At 41.4% G+C, this 27,262-nt stretch overlaps 1 protein-coding gene across 1 annotated transcript in view; it reads left to right on the plus strand.

Moving 5' to 3' along the window:
• Window positions 1–5,124, plus strand: part of MTHFS (methenyltetrahydrofolate synthetase) — a 33,771-nt gene extending 28,647 nt beyond the window's left edge. Inside the window, exon 3 of the mRNA XM_077828330.1 lies at window positions 4,637–5,124. Within this exon, the coding sequence (XP_077684456.1) occupies window positions 4,637–4,860 (224 nt within the window). The 3' untranslated portion in view covers window positions 4,861–5,124. The remainder of the gene's footprint in view (window positions 1–4,636) is intronic.
• The last annotated feature ends 22,138 nt before the right edge of the window (window positions 5,125–27,262 follow it).

Here is a 27,262-nt window from a genome sequence, read left to right on the forward strand (position 1 = left end):
CACCATCATTGCTGATTCCTCTTTCTAAGATCATGACTTTCATTTTCTTTTCACTGATTTTTAATCCTACTTTGGCAGCCTCATATTTGACATTGATAATAGTCTTTTTTGTGGACATTGCAGAGAAGAAGGAAAAAGTCGATAAGGAAAGGCAAATGAATCGGGCATTCTCTCCTTTCCAGTTTAAACTGCACTTAGGTTTTGAACGATAATAAAAATAAATCATTGTTTACATAGTACAGCCCAAATCCCCACCCTGTCCTTCAGTGGACGTGGACCCAGCTGTGTGTGGAGAAAAGGGAAAGAAGAGGCAAGGGTCCATACTGGGTGGAGCATGGTTCTGTGGGGGTAGGAGGTGCTAGCATGTCCATGAGTGGCAGCTACTTGGGAGGCAGGGGTGGAAGTGTCACTATTAACCGCAAGGATCCTATGTATGGGGGCAAGCGCTATGGGGGTGAGAGGGACTTTCCCTTCCCAACCTTGTACTATCCTGTTGAGGCCCTGTTCAGTGCAGATGTTGGTCTTCTGCAGCTTCATTCCTGGTACCCCTGTGTGAATTATGTGGTTGCACCTCTGATCCTACTATAGTTGGTCCCCAACCACTGTCATAAGGGGGCTTCACTGCTCCCCTGCAGCCTGAGGAGTGGAGGCTCTTCTCCGATGGAGCTCTCCAGCACTCCGCCAAATTACAGAGATTAGAGTCTGGGGGCAGGATTTGGGGCTAATGCTACCTGAACTGACTTTAGTTTCCTTGCAGGGTAGCACCCACGGCATGTCATGTTTCTACTGAAATCCTGTTGGGTATTTTACTTTACTTGTGCTGCGTGAGTTGTTTTGAAATCAGACAGTATATTGTGAGTCAGGGCAAAGAAATTCTACAGCACTCTGGCATATTGAAAAGTGTGAGGGTGCCTATTACAATATTTACAGCATAATTTTTCATATTGAAGATTTGCACAAGCTTGTTTGAGTTACTCAGCATAAAATCAATGATTGCAGAGGGGCATACTGATTAGAACAGATTCTGGTTCTCTAGAGATCCCAGAAAAAAATCCAACAGTTTCTTAAACTAATACATCTAAATTCATTGAAGCGTGGCTTGTGCCACCAGTGAAGTGATACAGAAAATTTATTTCTTCCGACATTGTCCCTGCCAATTCCCTCTTTCCACAGCACTCCCACTCGCAATGCCTTCTTCCTGCTTGCAATATACATATAAAGTAAAAGGAAAGTGACTGCGTAAAATGCACCTTGTTACTCTGGAGATTTGCCCCTTGTATATATTCATATCTGCTGACTTTAGTGACTAAAACAAGTTTTTACTGCTCTTTACCTTATGAGCTCAAGCGAGCTGAGAGAGAGTGTGCTCGAGGCTATTCCTTGTGCATCATCAGCATAATTGTTTTCTAAGTTCCAGTCGCAGGGTCAGTCATTTATACTCATGCAGCCCCAATGAGAGGCAAGAGATACCGGAGGCATAATTTGAAGGGAATGGGCTGTACAGGGGTAACTGGGGGGAGAATTTGACCTTTATTACTGGTGACAATGCTAAAGGAGGAAAGAGATCACTTGACTCTTAGGGTATGTATACACTGCAATTAGACACCTGCAACTGGCCCGTGCCTGCTGACTCAAGTTCACAGGGCTCAGGCTCACAGGACTGTTTAATTGTGATGTAGACACTTGGGCTACAGCCCAAGCTCTGGGTCCGTCCCAGCTCTGATCCTAGAGGCCGGGCTCCAGTCCGAGCTCAAACGTCTACACTGCAATTAAACAGCCTCTCAGCCTAAGCTCCACCAGCCCAGTCAGCTGGCATGGTCCAGTTGCAGGTTTTTAATTACCATGTAGACGTACCCCTAGATCCCAGACTGAGTTTGCAGGCTTGTCAGCAAATATATCTTTTGACTTGTAAACTGAGCACATATGATCTCCAGTGGCTGAGACACCATAAACATGGAACTTCGTGATGCTGTTTTTACAGTGTCACTTTTTAAGGTACAACTGAATTTTAAGACCTCCTGCTCAGCTCTTCTGTGTTCCTATTTTACTCTTATTTGCCATTTGTCTCCCCTTTTAAATCAAAATGTTCAGACCTCTACAGTGCTCTCACTTCCCCTTTTATTTCAGGTCGGAGGGAACCAATAAACATTTCACAGACTTCCCATTGGCCAATTCCCTGCTGTTCCTCCCTTGCCTTTTTTGAAAGCAAGATGACTAAACTCGCTCAAGCCATATTTGCGAGATACAACTTCCACTATCTCACTTTGCATTTTTTATATTCTAATTAGTCAGAAGGGTAGAATGGATGGACATTCACACCAGTAATTCTTCTTTCAAGAATGATGAGCAGTGAAAGGAAATCGGACAGTCTGCTCTGTTTGTGCAAATGTATTGTCCTGAGTGTATTTTTTAACTTACTTTCCAGAGTTTAGTGCTTGTACATGGCATCAGGTGGATACCCTGGAAACATCCCTACTCACCTGTAGCACTTCCAGTGTAACCTTCCCTACACTGCCTTGTGTGTTAAGCCTCATCCCTGACTCACAGATGGGAGGTAGTGCATTATCTGTCAACGAGGTGTCCCGTTTTGATGTTGGTTTGAGATAAGAACAATGCAATTCAAGATGGTGGCAGATGCTGTTTTGCAGTTAGGGCAAGATGTAAAAATACCTGGAACTAGTGAAGTAACCAAAGTAACTTTAATAAAACACCACTGCTGAAACACCATTATTGGGATGCAAATAAGGAACAGTAAACAGGATGTTAATGAATGCCCTATCCAGATTCTTACAGATCAGCTGTGTTTTCTAGGCTTCACCCTATATTTCTGTCTTCCTCATTTTAATCTTTTTTTCTGGCACAGCAACATCGGACAGAACACTGTTTCCTTACACTGTGAAACAATAAGCGTGATGCTCCTGGTTCCAAAGAGCTGCACTAGCTTAGCCAGGCTTATTTGTTCAGACGATACCTTTGCAGGACTTTTCATACTCGCAGGACAAACAGTCGTGCTCTACATGTTGTCTGCCTCTAAACTTGGCAGCAGTTCAGCATAGTCGGTTTCCTTTTTCTGCCTGGCAGAGATGTGAATCATCTTCCAAAACAAGGTGGGCAGCAGACTCTAAATTCTAGTTGTCCTACTGGTTTGACCCCCCAGACCACATCAGTCTCCAAAGTATTACTAATGATGGAAAAATGGTTAATCTGATCCTGAATGTACTGTGCCATTTTTTCTAGTCTGGTTGGGTGGATCACCTGTAAAGGTTTTACCATTTACACATTAGACCACATATCTGTTTTGTTTAGGAGAATGACTTCTTAGCCAACAGCAGTTTGGTTTCTCTCCTATCCAAGCTAACTGCTAACCCACTTGGGATTAGAAGCTCAGTCATGAAGGGATAAACTCTCCCCTTCTGTGGGAAAAACATGTAGAGAAAAAAGCTCTTGTAGAATTTCAAGAGGCTGAACTTCTGGGGTTTCAGAAGACTGTTGCCCTCACTGGGGAGGAATGTGATCATCATAGAGGGGCAGGGGCCTGGCCTTGAAACCCTCAGGCTCTGGGGAACTCAGTACCAAAGCTGACAGATCCTGATGCAACCACAAGGAGAGTCAACATCTTTGTGCTGCTGCCTGGAGCCCCTAGCAGCTGTTCACTGTTGCCCACCCCACTGCCTCCCAGAAAGGGATAGGCCAAAGAGAGGAATTAATACCGCTTACAGTAGCGTTGCGTCCTTTGTACATTTCTGCTCACAAATCCTTTGAACTTTGGGGAACAAGCCATACAGAGTGGCTGCTCCATGGCTCCACGATGGTGCCCCCTTCCACACAAACTCAGATATCCTTGGGGAAGGTGGGGAAGCATGCATCCATTCCCACAATTTAGCCCCTATTTGGCCTTTGCTCCCCACCACAGAACAGAATGGGACCCCATAGCATATAAGCCAAAATTTATGAATCAGGGAGACTGGGAGTAAGAGGGACCTGGTTGTAGATTGAGCCATGGGAGCCACAGAGATGGCTCAAGCAAGATTATTACTAGTACTAGTGTTTTTTCCCCCAACCCAATAACTGTGGGTAATCATTTAAAAAAACCTGACCTAGCTAACAAGAGCATACAGTGTGTCCTACATATAAAATAAAGTAGCAAGTTTGTCACAGTGGCCTATTTACATACCACATCCCTTGGTTTGGTTTATGGGGAGCCAGGAGGAGGTTCAATTACAGGAAATTCTACCACTGTGCTGAGAAGTTTCCTCCCACTATATCTTTTCTTTTAATTTCTTTTTCTTCTATGTTTTATGGCTGGTACTGTGGGTTGCTCTTCTTCTTCTTCCCACACTTACTAGGGCTTGTTTGAAGATAGGAGTTTTTTCCCTTCAGGCTTTTCATAGGCCTAATTATTTTTGCTGCTGATCTAATAGGCACTTGATAAGGTGACTATGTAAAGTTTCAGATTTAATATTCAAGGTATTTTTCATCTATGCAAGAAAAAGGAGGCATTTGGCAAAATATAAAACTAGCATTTTAGCTTAATGTCAGCAGATATGTGTAAATATTTAAGCCATAGGGAAATCCACAGCACTGGTTTGTTAATCCACTATTCTTTATTTCATTTGATGTATTTTTTTTCCAACAGGAGGCCTTGATCTCATCCTCATGCCAGGCCTTGGGTTTGATAAAAGCGGCAACAGATTGGGAAGAGGGAAAGGATACTATGACACCTACCTTGAACGATGCATGCATCATCCCAAAGGAAAACCTTACACAATTGCCTTGGCTTTCAAGGAACAGATCTGTGACTCAGTGCCAGTGGCAGAAAATGATATCCAAATAGATGAAATCCTTTATGAAGATAGCTAAAAGCATCTGGATACCGCTGACTACAGACTGACCAACCAAAGATTTCATATCAAGGCACAAACTTGTAATAGTCATACGTTATTTTTGTAGCAATAAAATACACTATTTTTAACAAAACAAAACAAAAAAGCTCTACATTCATGTTAATAAGGACTACATTGATCTCATTCTAATTATCAAATATCTATTGTGAAGTCTTATTCTAGAATCAATAGAAACAAGAATAGGTGACTATTTTATTAAAATAAAGATAATTTAATCTAATTATGTTTCTGTTTGTTGAATTACCCAATATTTAACATGACTGTTTTATTGCCCTTCTTTAAAATCAAGCTCAGTTACTAATGAGATTTCATGATCCAATCTGAAAGCAACTATTTGTTGGAAATAAAGTTTCAAATATGGCCATAGCACTTACCAATTATGCATGACCATCAACAAAACATTAGTATCCAAGAAATCACCGCTTAAGTCATCACACTAACATGATCACAAAGGGGTAAATAGAAAAAGCCTTTGATTGTAAAATCAATTTAGATTACATACTTGGTGGTGTGACGGGGCAAGGCCAGATGGCTATAGAAAAGTAGTGGGAGATGGATATATTAGCTCCAGGCTAAACAAATCCCTGGTACCAAGATAAGTGAAATGGCAGCTGCTCCAGGGCAATTAAGACACCTGGGGCCAATTGAGAACTTTCCAGAAGGCAGGGAGAATGCTAGGTTGATTGGGACACCTGAAGCCAATCGGGCTGGCTGAAACTGGTTAAAAGCCTCCCAGTTAGTCAGGTGGGTGTGCATGTCAGGAGCTGTGGGAGGAAGTTGCGCTGTTGGAGAGACTGAGTAGTACACACCATATCAGGCACAAGAAAGGAGGCCCTGAGGTAAGGGTGAAGCGGAGCTTGAGGAAGTGAGGGCTGCTGTGGGGGAAGTAGCCCAGGGCATTGTACATGTCATGTTTCTAAAAGGTCAGCTACCATAGCTGATACTATTAGGGTCCCTGGGTTGGAGCCCGGAGTAGAGGGTGGGCCCGGGCTCCCCCCCACACCTTTGCCCCCTGATTAATCACTGAGACTGGGAGACAACAGAGACTGTGCAAGGAAGGATAATTTCTCCTCACCTCCCTTGCTGGCTTATGTTGAAAATGGCTCAGTAGACTGTTACCCTTGTCTCTAGAGAAGGAAGGGTTACGTGCAGGGTCACAGTGAGCCTCTGAGGCTAGCGAAATCCGCCAGGAAACGCGGGACCCACGGAGGCAAGGACAGAGCTTTGTCACCGTGGTTAAACCATTGTCTAATTGTAGAAGATCTGTATGCTAGCAACTCTGTAGTTAGGGATCTGACCATGTTTTTAATATATACCCAATCCATGTTTTTAATATATACCCAATCTCCATGTTTCAAATATAAACCCATAAAAATTCCCTTGGGCAGAAACTTGGTTGATGAGTTCTCAAGCTGAGCATTTTTTTAAACTATAACTCAGAAATGGTTTTGATTTAAAACCTACAATTTTTGATGTCATTACTCCATAATGTATTGGACTAGTGCATGACATTTGGGTACAATATGTTGAAGAAAGGCAAGAGAGAAGCCTAGAGGAATTGCAGGGAGAGCAACTACTGTAGGATGATAGGGTTTAGAAGGGATGGATTCAGAAAAGGTTAAAGGAATGAAATAGGTACAAATTGGTGAAAGGGGTTATTGGAGATGGTGGAAGGGAACGTTTCTGGAATGCAGAATAACTTACATAAAGGGAGAGAGAACAGGATAAATTGTTCTCACTAGTTATGGAAAAAGGACGAGGGGGCTGATCCAAAGCAAACGGAAGATAATGGAGTCTTTCCATTGATTTCAGTGAGATCTGGCTTCAGATAATCTATTCTTATGCATAACAATTCTTTGCTTCTTCAGGGCTGAATCATGGGAGGAGGAAGACCCTTACTCTCTTCCATGGGCTATTTATGCTACAGGTAGCAGTGCAGGAAGGGAAGTAGGCCGTGCAGAGCTGCTCTGTCCCTTACCCTGTGCAGGTGGGTGGGAAAGTGTGGAAATGTTCTTACTGGCAAAGCTACACTGGGTATAGACCTCATATGGCAGGGATCAGCAACCTTTGGCATGCAGCCCGCCAGAGTAAGCCCCCTGGTGGGCCGGGCCAGTTTGTTTACCTGCCGCGTCCGCAGGTTCGGCCGATTGCGGCTCCCACTGGCTGTGCTTCCCTGGAGCAGCATAGAAAGTGGGAGGAGCACTGTGCGCTCTCCTTAGCGGGCTGCTCCAGTGGCAGCCCAATAGGATGTTGCCCCTGGCTCAGGACAGATTCGATAGTCATGATTTAGCCCATCCTGTGGGTATTTAGATTTATAAAATTGTCTGTGCACAATTCAGCACCTAGCTTTTTTGTAGCACTATGCCAGATAGCTCTCTGTACATGTCCCAGGTAAGAAATAGCATTGGAGTGCACCAAAATATTCCCAGTATTAGGCTCTATGCACCATCCAAAGTAATTGTGTGAAGACTGAAAAATATCCATTGAAAGGATGTGGTGGTAGTTAGCGTTTTAATGTAATATTCAGATATGGGAATTAAAGATAAACAGAAGGTAACAATGAAAGGGAACACAATCTTCATTTTATTTCAATCCTACCCTTGCCTCCTTCAGAACATTTTTTGTACATGTATAATTTCTTTCAACCCGCACATTATTTCATTCATTTTAACCAATTCAGTCTGTTTGCACATTAAAAATTCTATGAATTCTCAAGCACTGACTACAGAACAGAAAGCCCTTAAGACTTCACCAATAATTTTTGTGAACTAAATCATGCTTACAATATACATGGGCTTTTTAATCTAGAACTGTTGTATTCAATTTCACTTCTATTTTTGATACCATAGTAACTCAATAACCACTTGTTAAAAAATCCTATGTAATTGTAAATTCAGTAGATTTGAGGGTTTGCTTCAGGATGAAGTTAAATTTCTCCCAAATATGATGACGGTATCCATGGAATGGAAGAAGCCACAAAGAGATCTGACAGAATTCTCTGTTTTGAAACAGCCCAGGAGGGTATTTGCATTTGAAAGGTCCCAATGCAGATGCATTGCTGATCAGCTCTTTGGAAAGATCTGTTGCTGCAAAAAATGATCAACTCTTTGAGTTCAACCTCCCAAATAGATAGAGCTCCTCAAATAGTGGATGCATCGGCTGATAATGCATATAGGGCTTAATTATACAACCCTGCTGTGTTTGACCAAATTTCTTGCGTGAGTAAGGATTGCAGGACTGGCCCTCTTGAATTTAACCAAAAGGGCAAATTTATCTTGAAGAAGATATGAGTAATAATAATATACTGTCATCCTTATGGGATTTTTAAGTGAAATTGAGTTGTACCTCTAGAAAATGAAGATGCTGGATAAATATGTACTGATGTGAGTTTGGGGTGGTCACATTACCCACAAATGCTGAAGCAATGAGTGAGTTATGCAGATCATTGCAAATGAGTGCTGATAAACTAACTGAAAAGCATGACTGCTATATGGAGACCTATCAGAAATGAGTTAGTGGTCTCAGGCTAGTTCTTAGTGAACTGATGCCCCTGCCATAAAGTCAGCCCTTTAATTGGTAGGAGCTGGTGGTCTCACTGGCAGTCTCAGCTTAGAAGGCAATAATGGATGAAACGTGGAGAATGAAGGACTCTGAGGCCACCTAGAGGCAGTCCCGACAGAACAGGGTTGATAATATTGTTGGGCAGCACAGAGACACTTGTATTATCATTGCCTGTGTCCAAACAGAGAACTCAACCTTCCAGCATTAGCAAGCTGAAAAATTTCAGGAATAATACTTAAGTGTATATAATATTAAATTGCTGTGTCAATGCTCATTGTTTCATATACGGTCTATTTTAAAGGCTCTACCTTTGGGTAGGTAAATATATAGATTAATTCATACATCTTAAAGCCAGAGGGCCATTGCATCTTCAAGTCTAGCCTCCTGTATAACACAGGCCAGGGAATTTCACCCAATTACTCCTGTACTGAGCCTATTTACTTGTGTTTGATTATGGCGTAACTTCCAGAATGGCATCCAGTCTTGATGTGAAGGTTTCAAGAGCTGGAGAATCCTTCACTGCTTTTGGCAGTTTGTTTCAATGGATGATCACTCTCACTGTTATAAATTTGCATTTAGCACTGATTTGAAGTTGTCCGGCTTTAACATCCAGGCACCGGTTCTTGTTATGCCTTTCTCAACTAGGTTAAAAGAGACCTTTAATACCTGGTACTTTCTCCCTGCGGAGATACTTACACACCATAGAATGCAGTCAGAATGGGTGGGTTGGGGTCTCATAGGCAGCCAGAATCGTAGGACTGGAAGGGACCTCATTAGGTCATCTAGTCCAATCCCCTGCACTCATGGCAGGACTAAATATTATCTAGACCATCCCTGATAGGTTTTTGTCTAACCTGTTCTTTAAAATGTCCAATGACGGAGATACTGTACCTTCCCTAGGCAATTTATTCCAGTCCTTAACTACTCTGACAGGAAGATTTTCCTAATGTCCAAACTAAACTTCCCTTGTTGCAATTTAAACCCATTGCTTCTTGTCCTATCCTCAGAGATTAAAGAAAACAATTTTTCTCCCTCTTCCTTGTAACTACCTTTTATGTACTTTAAAATTATTATGTCCATCTTCGGTCTTCTCTTTTCCAGACTAAATAAACCCAATTTTTTCAATCTTCTCTCATAGGTCACGTTTCTAGACTTTTAATCATTTTTGTTGTTGTTCTCTGGACTTTCTCCAATTCGTCCACATCTTTCCTGAAATGTGAGTCCCAGAACTGGCCATAATACTCCAGTTGAGGCCTAATCAGCACGGAGTAGAGTGGAAGAATTACTGCTTGTGTCTTGCTTAAAACACTCCTGCTAATACATCCCAGAATGATGTCACCTCTCAAACTTCTTTTGTATAAGCTAAACAGTGTGAGCTCCTTAAGGTTCCTGTTTGTGGGTGGATGGATGGATAGATGGTGTAAGACCTAACAGAATTAGTGGTAGCAATTTCTGGTATGATATAGTTAGTAAAATTATGGCTCCCATGCATTAGTATCTGATTTTTATTTTTCAGTTTTGTAAACTGAGTGCATATAGATTTTATTAGAGAGGATTTGCGTTTTATGAAAGATGAATTATGCACCACTTTATCATGTGCATTGAACTCCTTTGTTTGGCTTTTGATGTGCTGATGATCTTTTGGAAATACAGGATTTGAATGTAATGTAAATGTAATGTATGGCGTTTGATTAATGTCAGCCTTGTGCATTATTGGATGGAATTTAATAAAATGTAATTAATGGTGTTGTAATGAAATGGATATTTTGCCATTTCATATATAGTCACTTTATAATATTGAGGATTTGGATTCAGTTAATATATTTTATATGCTCTAAGAAATGACTCAGGAAATGGAACTGAAACGCTCAACTATGAACATAGTCTGTAAAAACAATGCAGTGAATGTTCATTTTTCTTTGCCTTCAATCACTTTCATACCAAATTGGCTCAGTTTACCAGTGAAAAGATGATTTTTCTAACTTCCCATTTTGCTAACTCAGCCTGGGATCTGAAAGTCAAGCTGGGTCTTTCTGTTTCTTGCATCATAAAGACTGCAGCCAGAAGGCTAGCTGATAATTTTGGTGATGATGCCCAAAGGAGAATAGTCTCCAGCTTGCTGTTCCTTACCTGTATTGGCTGGCAGCTGTACAAACTTGGTTATGTCAGTAAGTCAGGCAGGTACAGTTCAAGACACGGAGTAGACATGCTGAGTGAGAAGATGCAGATTTGGTACAACTCCTGTTCTGACTATTATAATCCTTTTCCCATCACTGAACTTATGTTAATGTATGAAAAAACGGTTGCAGCATGTTTGTGAACGTTAGTGTGCAGGAGTAGAATTCTAGCTTCTTTTTGCAGACTGATGCACACTGCTCATTAACCCCTTGTGAGCACTCAGCTGTTAGGAGTTTGGGAGCAAATTCTTCTCTGTTATATTGGTGTGGTCAATGCACCTGCACTTGTGTGACTGAGACCACAGTTCAGCTAAACACTTCAAGCACAATCTATCCTTATTCAGCAAAGCACATGCTTAAATCCCATTAAAGTCAATGGGACTTCTGCGAATGCTCTAGTGCTTTGCTGACTATGGATGGTTTGCTGAATCAGGATTTGAAAACAACATTAGGAGCTTTGCCTTTTTTGTTAGACACCTAATTCTGACTGCACCGATTCTCTTGTAGTTTCATATTATACATAAAATTAAGAGATCGCACCAGTGAAACAGAACATTGTCAGAGGATAATGGTTTCCTGTTGCTACATAAATGCTGAGGCAAAGCCATGGTGTTTGTTTTCAAACTAGGACATCATAATCTTTTGACCATGTTCTATTAGAATCACTTATTTCATTTAAACAGGATGACTGCTGTAGATTGAAACATTTTATCTGATGCCTGTTCGCCCAGTGTAATAATGGTTTCAGGATGTACCATTGATGTCCTGCGGCATTCTTTATAGAAGAGATTGATTATTGTACCTTAGCCAATTAGATATCTCTTTATTCACAAAAAATTTACTATCACCTTTTTGAATAAACTCTTATCTGACTGGTTAGAGTTTGATTTGTTAACTTTAATAAATGAATAATGGCCAGGCTGACTGGTACAGATTCCATTCGGATTATAATAGGTAATCAACCATGTTTTAAAAAAGTATTATATGATGAATAGGTTCTGGGGACAGCACAAAATACTCAGCACAGGAACAAAGTACTGAGATGGAGCTAAGGGCTCTGTTATAGATTTTACTTCGTGTTTTTGTTTTGTTTTTCATGTGGAAATTTGAGGGGGAAAATGGAAGAATTTGAACTAAAAATATAGGCCCCAATCCTGCAAAGACTTGTGCATACACCTAACTTTACTTGCAAGAGCCAACAGAAGTCAGTGCAACCACCTAGTGTACAAGGTTAAGCACATGTGTAAGTCTTTGAAGGATTGGGGCCATAATTTATCAGGGGCTCTCAGACTTCTTATATTGCGGACCACATTTTAATACCGAGATTCTCCCATAGACACTTTCCCTCCCAGTCCCAGTTGCAAACCATTCCTTGGTTATTACAGCAGTTGTTTACATGGGAAAGTATTCCATGTATTTTTGCTTGGGAACAAGCAGGAGATGTTAGTTACTATGTGCTCAGCCAGCTCTCAGTGGATCACCAAAGGTGTTTTGTAGGTCAACAGCGCTCCCTTGGCCATAGTTTGGGAACCACTGGATACTGGTTATTGTGGGTGACTCTTTCAATTTGGTGATAGAAAAACATGAACTTATATTATCTTGACAATTGTGGAGCTCCGAGTCATAACTAGGGCATTTTAGCACCCGGTGTGAGCGAGCATATTTGCATCCCCTACTGTATTTTTCCTTCATTTCTCTGCCCCATTTTTCCACCTCCACGGCTTTGCGTCTTGGGTGGCTGCCCCATTTGTCCTGTCCTGGTTACAGCCCTGGTGAAGCTAAATAAATGCAACAGCTTTAATTGGACATCCAAGCCTTCCTGCTGCCACTCAATTTTTTTTTTTTTTGGCCATATACCCTGATATCGTTGTCAGCTTTACAGCATATAACAGTGTTTTCATGGGACAGGGTTAAGGAACTGGAATGCAGGTCAGAATAATTTAAATTTACTCAGCATACAATATCACTTGGGGGAGCAGGGCAAACTGCCAAAACTGAATTGACTGGTTCTTCTACAGTATCCATTAATGCTGGAATGTCACGTTAGGAATTATAAAAATGTGTTCTAAATGGTTTAATCTTTCCCCAAATGGGTACGCTACGGTCTGTTTCAGTCTCCAAATACAGTGAACATCATTATCGCTCGTCTCGTGACAAAGCAGTCGAAGCAGTAAAGTTCCACCTTGTTTGTAAACAAGTCTGCCTGCCTTGCATAAGAAATGGATAGTTTAAGGGAAAATATCATTACCAAAGAAATAATTATACTTTGGTATCCCAGCAGGGAACGCTAGCTATCGCAGAGTTTTCACTAAGATCTGACCAATGGAGGAGTTAAAATTAAAAACTGTCCCTGGGGAGAAACTCGTAAATTATTTATTGCAAGGGGCTTTTCCAAGATATTTTAGTTTAATTACCCTCTCCCCAAAAGAAAGGCCTAAGAGACAAATTAACTTAAAGGTTGAAAATGACTCTTTTTAAAAGCACATTCATGTCTATGCGAGGTACAGATTCTGTGAGTGAGGCGCAAATGTAAGGCAAAATCACTGGAGGCTTAAATTATTTATGATTTAAAAGTGGTTTGCACAATAATACATGGTGTTATACGCCTATGGGCCTGATCCAAAGCCCACTGAAGTCAATGCTCCCATTAACCTCTGTGAGTTTTGGCTGAGGTTCATAGGCCTTATCCTGCAGTGAGCCTATTGCAAATGGACACTTGCTCATAGCTGAGACTCTATTGACTTCACTGGGGCTTTGCAAGGGTGCAGATGTTGGCTTGTGAGGAGCTCTTTGCAGGATATGGGATCACAGATGGACATAAAGAGAGGCGGCTGGGTGCCAGTGGATGGACAGACACAATGTTAATGGCTGGTTCATCCACTTGCAAATGGGTGAGGTTTGGTTATTTTGCCCTCTTCTGCTGAACAGATATGGTTGGGATACTTGCCACTCAAGCTTTTCAGGTGTTGAACACTTCCTGAAGGGAGGCAGAGAGATTTAGCGCTTTGAGGAGAACGGGAAGTCAGGAGACGAGAACTGTTTACCTGGCCCTGCCACCCTTCGGGAGCGGAGGGTGGAACATCTAACTCTCATCTATTTTGCCAGAGGATGAGCCAGCCCTTACTACTGAGTCTGCTCATCTGTTGGTGCATGTAATGTGGTTCCAGAGCTCGCCCATAAAGTCACTCCCCTGTCCTTCAAATTCCTCCATAAGACACACGTCTACTGTGATGACACTAGGAAACTGTCAGCTGGTAACTAGGGCAACTAAATAGGGACTTCTGATTTTTATCTTATTTATGGACCTATGTAAATGCATGTTCTATTCCTCTCTCCCTTGTTCTCCTTCCCACAGTCCTTCCAGCTGTTTGTTGCATGTACTCGTAGCTTCTTTTTTTAATTAGACTGTAAACTCTTTGGGGCAGGGTACATCTTCTCCTCTTTGTTTGCATAGCACCCAGCACAATGCCAGTTCTGATTGTGGCCTCTAGGGGCTGCTGTAATGCAAATAATAACTCTCCACCAAGCAAGTTGAATAGAAATTGACACACAAAAGCTGCTTAGTCATTCATCAGGTAGCTGAGATCTTAGTTTTTACTTTGTTATGGTGTAAATTTGCTGCTTAGTTTCTCAGCCTTTCTGAAAACTATTGAATCATGAAAAGAAAAATGCATGTAGCAAATGCCATCTTGTCTGTCACCAGGATAATGCATTAAATGGCTTATCAATTCCAGGAGAAGACTACAGTCCCTGTGAGACTGCTCCGATGCATATTTAGGGAACAAAATATGTTGACGACTTCAGAATAGCTTTGACTGCAAGATTATGGTGCATAAAATAAACACATATTTTATTCTACCACATCCAATAGTACCTGTGGGAATAAGAAAGGCATGCCGACATTTCTATAATTTAGCTTATTCATGGGAAAGTGACAAATGAAAAATGCATGCAACACAAATTTGAAGAACTGTTATTTAATGGATAGCGCTCTATGGCTTGAATGTTATCAGCTGAAAACAAAGAGATTTAATTACTAGGAGTGGCAGATCTATATTAATACATATGGAAATGTCCTATAGAATATAATAAAAATGAAAACCTTTCCATAGGTTTTTGTTACCACCTTATAGAATTGAGTAGAGAATTATACACTTTCTATTGAAATAGTTACAAATAAAACTGTTGAAGAGGATCATTTGCTATTAAATATTACAGGTTTATAGAGTAATTGCTATAGACACCGATTCAATTGGATATTACTTTTTCATTCTGGATTTAGATAGAAATACAATCCATATTGGATTTATATAATTCCTTTTACAAATCTTCTTGCTTTTGTCTGAATTTCTTTCTTGTCAGGAATTTGTCAGGATTTTACAAATAGAGAAACTGGCCTAGAGAAGTTATTTCTTACTCGGGATATTACAGCTGGTGATTGGCATAGCCAGGAATAAAACCCTGCTCTTCTTATTTCCACTCCCAAGCCCTATCTTCTGGTCAAGGCTCCCATCAATGTGCTTTAGCTCTGAATTGTAGGGATGATCTAAATTGTACGGGACCGTCTTTTTCTTCTATGTGAATATAGTACACAGCACAATTGGGTTCTGGTCTACAACTAGGACTGCTAGGCTCTATAGTCATTATAGCAATTAATAAATGAGCAGCTAGTTCAGTCTCAATAAGAAGTACAAACCTTGGTCTCCAATGAGAGTGCTAGCGAAGTGGATAATTACTGCTAGCTGTAGCGGTGGTTTTTGTCATGTGGACACTTGTGGTTTGGGGACTGGACTGAGACCACTAAACTCACATAGGCCTGCAAACAGCCATCAGATGTGACTTCTGGTCACAATTGGCTTGCGTTGGATACAAACTAGGGCTGAAAGGCTATATCCCAAGCTGCTGGGGCGGCCATACCTTCAGCTGTTATTGTCTTGGGTAACAATTCCACAGATCGCTGCACAACAACACTAAAACAGTCACGTGAACAAAATGGAGTTTAATAACAAAAAAAGGATAAACAGCAAATGCCACAGATTTCTGTTTTGTTTTAAAGTCACTCCTAGTCCCCATAGAGAAGGAAGCCAAAAGACGGAGATCCTGACTGGAAAATCTACGTATAATAAAAACAGCAAATGCAGGGAGAGCAGATGAGTCTCTGAACACAAGCTATGAAGGAGCCTGTTTAAAAGTCTAGTCTAAAAGAACAAATAATTCTGGAGCCGTTATAATCAATTACAGTGTAACAAAGACACACTTTGAGTGCAATGGAGACCAAGACTACCACCTTCCAGCTGGCTAATCAGCTGCCATGGCTCTGTTTCCCCAGGCCTGGGGCTGCAGTTTGTGACTCGCTCTCTCTATTCATCATTAAAAGAGGGAACTTGCCCTTCATGCCAGAAACCTGCTGCGGCTCAGACTCATCTAACCCCGTGGTGAAGGTGACAGTTCAGGCAGAGATGTTAACAACACACTAGGAAGCTGTGCTGTATTTCCTCTAGCTAAGGATTTGGAGCTGCCATAGCTGTTATGGAGATGTGCCGTCCAATCAGGCTGTGCTGTGGCTCTGGCAACAGAGGATGACTGTCATCTGGGGCTACAGAAGCAGTGATGAGCTGCCAGAAGCTCAAGAACCGGTTCCTTCACTTGCTCTGGGTCTTCAGCGGCACTTTGGTGGCACGTCCTTCAGTCCCTCCAGGTCTTCGGCGGCACTGAAGGACCCGCCGCCGAAGGCTCGGAGTGCCACTGGGTCAGTAAAAATTCACATGGGAGCCTTCCCAGCCGAGAGCTCAGGTGGGATGGACAGGACAGTTCTGTGGGCCAGATCCTGTCTGTCCCGCCTGAGCTTCCCCACTCCTTTAACAACCGGTTCTAAACCGGCTTCAAAATTTAACAACTGGTTCATGCGAACCGGCTCCAGCTCACCACTGTACAGAAGTGTTAGTTCTTTACCATGTGAATCTTCTTTTTAGGGTTTTTTGATAATGTCTCAGAGAGAGGAGGAATACGATCAATAATCTTTAGGGGGCATCATTTTGTGAACCCATCAACCCTTTAAAAAGATTAGAGATGATAAAAAAAACCCAGAAATCCAAGAAATTAAACAGATGGAGGGGAAATGAAGCAAGTCATTTCCTAGTTGTTCTGCAAATCGCCACCTGGTGATTCCTCACAGATCCTGGTGTGCAGATGTACACTACTCATTCAGTTTCAGGATAAATACTGTTCTTTCTGCAAGTGTTAAAAGCATCATTACAGCTTATTAAGTAGAAGAAAAGGCTTGTTTCCCTGAAACTTTTGCTGCCTAAAGTGACTTCACTTTAATATGTTTTCTCTGTTTTGAGAGTATGTAGCCTTGGAGAGGTGATTTAATAGCTTTGCCTCAGTTTCCGCAGTGGGTAACTGAGCTCTCAGAATTAATAGCAAAGCCTCTTTATTTAATGTTTGTAAAATACTTTGAGATCATTGGTTAGAAGTCTCTACAAATGCCTGTTTTCATTGTTTTGCTCTGCAATGCATCCTGAAATGAAATGGGCCTGTTACAGCTCCCAGTAACCACTTACGTGACAGCCACCATCTCGGCCAGCCCCAGGCATTGAATCAGGGACCTTGGGAGCTGAAAGTGCAGATTTCCACACAGCTTGAGTTAAGAAGCCAAGCGTGGTAGCTAGAGGCTGTAATAAACTTGCCTTTTCTGTGAATCAGGCACAGAACACACGAGCAGTGGGGAATAACAAAGGCAGTTGTTGGTTTGTAGAAAATAAATGTAAATTAAATTTTAAAGTCAGTTTTTGGCTAAAATTAGAACTTGTGGGTTCTTTTTTTGATAATGATTTGGGCCTGATTTGCTGTAATTTGTAACAGGGGACATCTCCAGTTGTAAACTAGTTTCCACCATGCTTGCATACTATTGTGGCACTAGGGTTGCCAATTTTGGTTGGACATATTCCTGCAGGTTTCATCACATGACATAATCTTTAATTAAAGATTAATCTTTAATTCCTGGAGACTCCAGGGCAATCCTGGAGGGTTGGGAACCATATGTGGCACACAGATTAACATTACTGACTAAATATGAAACGTTATTTAAATATGAAGCCGTGAAGTTCTGCCTCTGATCACTAGATCACTGTGAAAGCAGGGTAGAAAATGGTTTCTAATCTCTGACTCAGGGTGCCACATCCTGCCAGTGTCCATCAGCATGGTGGCTGCCAGTAGGAGGCTGTGAAATGGCAGTTTCAATTGGCTGCTTGGTTTGCAGATGTGCTTTATAACTAGAGCAATGTGTATCTCTGACAGCTAAACTAAGCAAAGTGAGTGCACCGCAGCTGCCTTACAATAGATCCAAATGGGCTAAGCCCAAGCGGCCACATCCTCCTACCTTGATCCAGCACAGGAGCCCCTCTCCCACACATGGATCTCTCGTGAAGAAGCGGTGAGTACTGCCTCTACACTAATGCCACTTCCCTTGCTGAAAGGCGCTGTGCTGGAGCGTCCCATGGCTGGCACTTCACAGCCTTCCAGTGTGTTTGGACGTAGTGAGGAAGGAGAAGGATGGTGTGGTGCTTGGCGCGGGACCTAGCGTGTTGGAGAGGAAAAGGTGGCTTTAATTCACTGTCCAACTCTTCTGATCATTGACCAACCCCTAGCATATCTTAGAATTCCCCAAGGACTACTGTAAGATACACTGGCTACAACAGGTCCTAAGGGAAAGAATTTAATAGTAATATGTCATCATTCTGCATCTCTGTGAGGCCCTTGTTTGCTGTGCATTGGTTCTATTTGGTCTTCCACAAAACAGTTTGTTGTCTGTAGCCTTAAATGTGGGACAAGGTGAGTGTGTATACTAAACCTTCATCGCTCATTACTCTGTCCTATTGAATCTCATATCCCAAATGGCTGTAGTGCTCTGCTTTTTATATACAACATTTTGCTAAATATAAACTCTGTTTAACAAGTGAACAATGCTGTTGCAAGGCATACAAGATAATGACTTTCAGCCTAAGAAATAGTAATGGTGACATGCCCAGCCACTAAATCAGGAAGATCTGATTTCAAGGCGGTGGCTATAACAGGTTGAGTTTGGTGATTTCTTTCCCCTTCCATAATTTGTATGAGTGTAGAAAGTAGGTTACTAGCTTAATGAGTCATAGCCCTATTGACTGAGGACTTTGAGAACGATAAAATTAAACTTTGCTTTAATGCTGCTTTGCTTCTCTGCAAGAGCGCAGCAAGTTAACCCACCACCAAAGTTTCACTCTGTTCTTGTTCATCTAGAAAATATGTACAGCAAGTGAAATATGTGCTGATAATTATTTCGACAGCCTTCATGTATGTACATCATAAAGGATTAGCACAGACAAGCATGGGTGGAACAACTTCAGGATTACAATAGCCTGTGGCAATTGCAGTGATTAAGAGGAAGTTAATTAGAAGGCACTACACAAATAGACCCTAGAGTTTATTTTTTAAATTTGCATTTGGAATGGGAGCCTCATTTTTAATGTGTGTGGTTAGTATTCCCTATGGACTTCCCTGGCAGTTATACCATTTCTGTTCACACCAGCAGGTTATATTCAATAATCCATAAAAATAGTGTCTTTCTTTAAAAAAAAACAAAAAAAAAACAAAAAGATTTTTCCTGATTCTCACAAGAGACAGGCATGGGTGGAACCACTGTACAATATTTATGTAAGATCAGAAATGCTCCAGGTTGCTTGAGAAAATGTATCCAATCATTTTTGTTGGTGTTGCCTGTTTTAGATGAAAATTGGTACAATATCACGCACATGCAGCTGAAGAAGAAAACTTCCTTGTTAAACAGATAAACACTGGATTTGGGATTTATGCCTAGCAGATGGAAGATCCCACTTGGATTTTCAAGCATGTTTTTCTTACTTATTATTGGTGGTCATCGTAGCACCCAGGAGCCCTAAATGTGGAGCAGGGCCTCATTGTGTTAAGAGCTGTACAAAAACCTTGTGCATACCTCTGCATTATGAGGTAACCCACTGGTGAGTTTGTGTTGCAGGTGCCACTCTGTGCAGAACCCACAGAGGATATGGGTTGCTACAGGCCCACCTGGAAAGCCTTGGCTCTTTAGCCAAACTGTAACAGCTTGTGCTTTTGGCTATGGCGGCCCTCCATTCAGTCCCTCGAATGTTAGCCGTTAGTTGTGGGCTTATGTTATCCCTGGAAGGAGCAGGTTGGTTGATATAAAAAGATCCATGAAATAAAGATAAGCAGACAAACATTTAAGGCTGTGATGTTTCACTTTACGCACTTAAATAATCCCATTGAAGTCAATAAAACTACTTGTGTGTCTGTATAAAGTGTCGCACACGGTTAACTGTTACCAGGATTGAGGCCTAAGCTTGTGTTTACGTTTATTTTCAGCAACCAAATGGAGAAACTGGCCTTTCTGTATCTCATAGCTTTGCTGCAACTAAGCCCAGGGAAACAGCAGCCTGGAACATCTGCTCTGCAGTAACACACACAGCTGGCTGAATGGTAGAAAGAGTGGGTCATATGCCATCAGCTTTTAAGCAGAGCAAAATGATTTCAGTAAGAAGTTCTGCTCAATAATCTGTGTTGTGATATGGCCCTCTAACCTAAATACCTTCTGCAGGTATAAAGTACTGTTTCTAGTCCATAGCACATTAGGAAATATTAACAGTTAGGAAAGGTTAAAAAACGGGGCATGTTTAGTCTTGAGAAAAGAAGACTGATGGAGGGACCTCAAAATGGTCTTCAGATACATTAAAGGCTTTTGTAAAAAGGACAGTGATGAAATTGTTCTCCATGTCCACTGAAGGTAGGTCAAGAAGTAATCAGCTTGATCTGCAGCAAGGGAGATTTAGGTTAGCTATTAGCAAAATCTGTCTAACTATAAGGATTGTTAAGCACTGGAACAGGTCACCAAGGGAGGTGGTGAAATCCCCACTGTAACAAGGTGGTTTGCCTAGCGGCTGGAGAGCCTGAGGCTAGCCGGTCAGGCTTATAAGATGAGTCCCATGGTCCCACCAGAGAGGAATCTGCTGATCCAATGTAAAAGGCAGCAGGAAGCTGCAAGGAGGGAGGTGGCTGAGACTGCCAGAGGCAGGAGGTTCTGGCAGTAAGCTGGAGAAGCTCAGGGAACAGGAGATTGTGTGGAGCTAGGTCTGATGGAAGGAGCAAGGGAAAACTTGGGCTGAGTTTATATTGTGCATCCTGCTTTAGTGAGGATTTTTGATCATTTATACTAATTTGAAACACATTTCATCCAATCTCGCCCATTGTATTGACCTTCCTTCCAGAATATCTAAGCAGATGAGTTCCATTTTGTGCTCAGAAATCAGTATTATTGTGTATATTACAGTAGCACTGAGGAGCCCCAGTCATGGGCCAGGGCCCCGTTGAGCTAGGTGCTATACAAACAGAACAAAAAGATGGAATATATTTCCATATATTTTTCTTACCATACAAGCTTACTGAGAATCCTTCTGAGCAGAGGTTCAACAGTGCTAACTTTGAGCAAACTTGACTTAAAACTAATAAATTATTAAGAGGCAAAAGGGGGGAAATAAATTAGCTCAATTCCAAAGTTTGTGAGAAACTGTAAAACAAAGAATATAGAATTTAAAAAAATACTGCTAATTTTGGAACACTTATCTTCATAAGATCCACTAATTTTAGAATTAATTCTGTTTAAATTGCAGGGCACTGGACTTGACCTCTCAAGGTCCTTTCCAGTCCTAAATTTCTACGATAAACCTTTCTTCCTTTTATTGAGATTTGGCATTATTCCCAATCGAATGAAGAAAGATGGAACACTTTTTGAATTATTTTTTTCCTTCCAAAAAAAAATCCCTTGGTTTTGAAGTTCACATTGTAATATGCAAGAATCCAGCCAAGGACATCTTATTTTCATTTTAATGTATTAAATATTGCTTAGATTTCAGCTGAATATGTAACCCTTTATTAAACTATGGCTAATGAGATAGAACTCAGTTAGGAAGACTAAAATATAGAAAGATTAAGTCAGAAGACCAGAATGAACACTTGTACTCCTTTACTTTTATTAAATCCATTTAAAACTAACTTTTCCATTTATCTTTCTTGAGATTTTCATTACTTTCTTATCCAGTGAGGACCAGATGCAGTTGTTAGTTTTATCGTTCATTTGTCTAATCTTCTCTTAGCTGTTGGGGCATTCAGGCACTGGATGTGATATTTCACTGCCAGTCTGAGATATTGTTTTATCCCCTTCCTTCCACTATATCCTGTCTCCTCTTACTGGCTGTCATTACTGAGTCTTTCTTGCAGTTAGGAGGATAGAATATCCATCTCTAAGATCCTGTTCAGAGTCATTCCAGAAAGGAGCTAGCAGAAGACGCTATAAAAATGGCTGTTGGCCATCCAACTTCCCCCTAGAAGAGTCATAGAATCATAGGACTGGAAGGGACCTTGAGAGGTCATCTAGTCCAGTCCCTTCCACTCAAGGCAGGACTAAGTATTATCTAGACCATCCCTGACAGGTGTTTGTCTGACCTGTTCCTAAAAAGCTCCACCGATAGAGATTCCACAACCTCCCTAGGCAATTTATTCCAGTGCTTAACCACCCTGACAGTTACAAAGTTTTTCCTAATGTTCAACCTAAACCTCCCTTGCTGCAATTTAAGCCCCTTGCTTTTTGTCCTAGCCTCAGAGGTTAAGAAGAACAATTTTTCTCCTTCCTCTTTGTAACAACCTTTTATGTACTTGAAAACTGCTATTATGTCCCCTCTGAGTCGTCTTTTCTCCAGACTAAACAAACCCAATTTTTTTCAATCTTCCCTCATAGGTCATATTTTCTAGATCTTTGGTCATCTTTGTTGCTCTTCTCTGGACATTCTCCAATTTGACCACATCTTTCCTGAAATGTGGTGCCCAGAACTGGACACAATGCTCCAGTTGAGGCCTAATCAGCGTGGAGTAGAGCAGAAGAATTACTTCTCGTGGCTTGCTTACAACCCTCCTGCTAATGCATCCCAGAATGATGTTTGCTTTTTTTGCAACAGTGTTACACTGTTGACTCATATTCAGCTTGTGGTCCACTATGGCCCCGCAATACTCCTTCCTAGGCAGTCATGTGCCATTTTGTATGTGTGCAACTGGTTGTGCCTTCCTATGTGGAGTACTTTGCATTTGTCCTTACTGAATGTCATCCTATTTACTTCAGACTATTTCTCCAGTTTGTCCAGATCATTTTGAATTATAATCCTATCCTCCAAAGCACTTGCAACCCTTCCCAGCTTGGTGTCATCCGCAGACTTTATAAGTGTACTCTCTATCCATTATCTAAATCATTGATGAAGACATTGAACAGAACAGAATCCAGAACTGATCCCTGTGGGACCCCACTCGTTGTGCCCTTCCAGCATGAGTGAACTACTGATAACTACTCTCTGGGAAAAGCTTTCCAACCAGTTTTACACCCACCTTATCGTAGCTCCATCTAGGTTGCATTTCGCTAATGGTGTGTGAAGAAGGAAAAAGGGATAAATTCATAACATGTTATTTGCAAAGAATAATTCTCTCAGTTCCATTCCTCTGCCACTCCTCCCTGTAAATAATCAGCTGCTGGAGCAGAAGCACTGAAAAAATGCTGTAGCAGTGTGTGGCAGGGAGAGACTGCAAGAAAGAGTAGCAGAGCACGGGATCTGAGAAATAGAATACTGGGCCAAGTTGCCCAAGCCTCAATCTCTACCTTAGAGATCCGGGGTCTGCACCTTCCCGTACCCATTATTATAGTGAAAATAGTGCCATGCACACACAATAAAAACAAATGTGTATTCTTATTGTTTCACTCTCAACAGCTAGATTACGTTGGTTATAATAGCTCAGCAATTGTTGCTCGGAAGTGATTTACATTAAACTGTTGCTTATTTTATGTGAGGTTTCCTTTTCCTTTTAAAGAAACTGCTTATCAGTAATAATTATGCTTGTAGCAGTGTACTGGCAATTGGGTTATTTTCCATCAAGAGACCCACACTATTATTTAATGAAAAGAAACCTGAGTCTAAGGCCCCAGTCCTTCAGTGAGGCCCACACAGATATACAGGACATAAATCATTTGGTCGGCTGCTCAGACAAGTTAGTGAGGATTCAATCACTGTTTTTTCAATGTGCATGGCTGAATATTTCTCATAATTCCTTGAGAGACAGTAATTAAATACCATCACATATGAATTATTTAAGCTCAGTACCAATGTGGACACAAGAACAAATGGATATAAACTGGCCATCGGAAAGTTTAGACTTGAAATTAGACGAAGGTTTCTAACCATCAGAGGAGTGAAGTTCTGGAATAGCCTTCCAAAGGAAGCAGTGAGGGCAAAAGACCTATCTGGCTTTAAGATTAAACTCAATAAGTTTATGGAGGAGATGGTATGATGGGATAACATGATTTTGGCAATTATTTGATTTTTAAATATTCATGGTAAATAGGCCCAATGGCCTGAGATGGGATGTTAGATGGGGTGGGATCTGAGCTCCTACAGAGAATTCTTTCCTGGGTATCTGGCTAGTGAATCTTGCCCATATGCTCAGGGTTCAGCTGATCGTCATATTTGGGATCGGGAAGGAATTTTCCTCAAGGGCAGATTGGAAGAGGCTCTGGGGTTTTTTCGCCTTCCTCTGTAGCATGCGGCACGTGTCACTTGCTGGAGGATTCTCTGCTCCTTGAAGTCTTTAAACCATGATTTGAGGACTTCAATAGCTCAGACATAGGTGAGAGGTTTATCTCAGGAGTGGGTGGGTGAGATTCTGTGGCCTGCATTGTGCAGGAGGTCAGACTAGATGATCATAATGGTCCCTTCTGACCTTAATATCTATGAACCAATGCGTCCCATCTAGAGAACAAACTCATGCTCGTAATTATTTAGCCACCGCATTAAACAAACTAGCTCCTCATTAAAAATAGATGCAGAAGATTCAATTAGATGTAACAGTGTATTGTGAATTTTATGAAGTGCTGGCTTTATTTCTACTGGTCCTTGGCAATAATGAAACAGTCTTTTATATTTACACAGGAGGAATATTTTTTCTTTTTAAATACTCATTTTCTTCTTAATCTTAAAGCCACGGTAAACCAGTTCTACCTTCTCCAGAAGCCATAGGGCAGGTAGTGGGAGAAAGCTTTTCCTTGCATTCCAACTACATTTACCCTCCATAAAGTCCAGGACAATGGAGTCCCAGTCCATCACCCAGGCTCTGAGGTGCTACCACAGTACATATGATAAATGATTATAAGAGTGGATGATCAGGGCCTCTCATCTGGTTGTACCAAGCTCAAACTCCACTGAAATTAATGTAAAGACTAGAGAATCAGTCCCATTACAGAAGAGTGTTGAATATATGGAATTCTCTTAGCTGTTATTCTCCCTCCCCTAGCTGTGTATGTAAGCTTAATGCCAGTAGAGCAGTGTGCTATTCTGTCCAATCAATCTCCCTGGATGACAGATTTCAAAGTTCCCTGGTGTCTTTATTTTAGTGTATGTCCTGTAACATCCCTCCAGCCATTGGCTGCCTATGTGTCAGAAGACTACAACTCCTTATTAATCATTACAACAGACCTTTCTCTCACCAACCAGTTTTTGTCTCTTGCCCTAGCCCTTGTGCTTTGGAAGCACATTACCTTTTGCCGAGAGATTGGAATTACACCCAGATCCATAAGGGCTGCCCTTACTGCTCCATGAAATGCTAGATAGGAAAGAGGTTGTAAATTGGACTTGGAGCTAGGACACTCTACCCACACCTTAATCCGTCAACTCTACAGCAAGTGCAGCCCCTACCAGCCACTGGAGTGAAGATCAGGTTTGCTCTTTTTCTTAAGCTCCTGCATGGCACTAACATAGTTATGAAACTCTTTAAACTACATTTATAAAATAGTCTGATGCAACCGCTGTTAAGATGGAAAACTAGGCACAGATCAGAATGGAAAAGTATCTCAAACACAGGAGGGGTTGGATCCTTGCATACAGTTTGTATATCAGTCTTGTCCTTCCTTGAACTGCTGTGCTTGAAGCTGTGAAAGTGGAACTACGAATTTCATCACCAATTTGAACAACGCCTGTTGGCTTATGTCATTACATCACTTCACAGAGATGCCACCACCCAGAGACGGTACTTTTGGAAATATGGTGAATCCTAACTGCTTTGGGGAGTTTGTAATGTTGGTCATTTAAAGGACTGTGGTCATCTGAGTGACCATTGGGTAGCTCCTTAACGACCCATTTCTCGCTTCTACTTCACAAACCAATAAGCTCTAGAAAATAGCATAAGAGTTAAAGTTGTCCACACAATATGTTAATCTGGAAGGTGATATGGAAAGAGGGAACATTATAAGTAGCTTCACAGTCAAATTTTGGGTTTTGCTAATTAGTTGTGTCTATATTTAGATGCCAAATTTCTCTTGCTTTTCAAGGTGGGTAAATGTTGTAATGTGAGAAACATCACTGAGACATATTTAGCTTCACTAAGCACCCACATTCCGGGAGTGTTGCTGGAATGAGAAGAAAAGTTTAGTTCTGGTTCAAATGAACTCTAAATGAAAGCACATAGCTGGCTAGGCTCTATAGATTTACATTTCATCAGCACACACAATTCACATTTATATTGCTCTGGGGTCTGAGGATCAAGAATTGTATATTCTGAAATATGAAATAAAAGCACGGGCATTATTACTAGAACTGACTTCTCTCTCTCTCTCTCACACACACACACACACACACACACACACACACACACACACATTTCAACACCTATTCCCAAATTAGAAACTCAGGTTTTTTATTTTAAAAAATGGACATTTCAAAACAACTCAATTTTCATGAAAATAATAAGTTTTGTTTTTGTTCCAGGGTGGAATGAAAACAAATACCAAGACCTGGAAAGTTGTCTGGAAATACAATTGCCATCTACAGTCATCTCTAATTATTACTATCTTACCTTAAGTGAACTTCCATGTTACAGCCTGGGTCCTTTCCATTTTAACCCCCCTTTTTAAATGACAGTTTAATTTGCAATAGGAAACCCTGAGTTAGGGCAACCACCATTGTTATAAAATTGGAGTTACATTTTGTGTACACTTAGTCCTTTGGTGGGCCTTCTGCTCATCGTGCCTCAGCCAGATCTGAGAAGCTCGGACCCAGCCCAGCTCAATCAATGGGCCTAATCTAAAGGCCATGGAAGTCATTGAAAAGGTTTAGCTGACTTCACTGAGATTTGCATCAGGCCCCAAGAGTCTCCTCTGTGCAGTCACCTCCTGATGACCTTGGGCGTCACTTCCAACCTCAGATTTCTCATGTGGCAGTACACCCTAGGCTGTTCTTTGGCAGGATACATACAATAACTTGACAATAGACAGGCAAGCCAGCCGCTGAGACCACTGCCTATTATGGTGACTGGTATTGTCTCATTGTTTACTTGTGCTCTTCTTGTCTGTTTGTTGTATCCACAGGTTGTCTCTTGTCTTATACTTAGATTGTGAGCTCTTTGGGGCAGGGATTGTCTCTTTGTTCTGTTTGAACAGCACCTAGCGCAATGGGGTCCTGGTCCATGATGGGGGCTCCTGGGTGCTACTGTAACACTAATAATAAT

The sequence above is a fragment of the Eretmochelys imbricata genome, chromosome 10 (assembly GCF_965152235.1).
Source record: "Eretmochelys imbricata isolate rEreImb1 chromosome 10, rEreImb1.hap1, whole genome shotgun sequence".
Lineage (NCBI taxonomy): Eukaryota > Metazoa > Chordata > Testudines > Cheloniidae > Eretmochelys > Eretmochelys imbricata.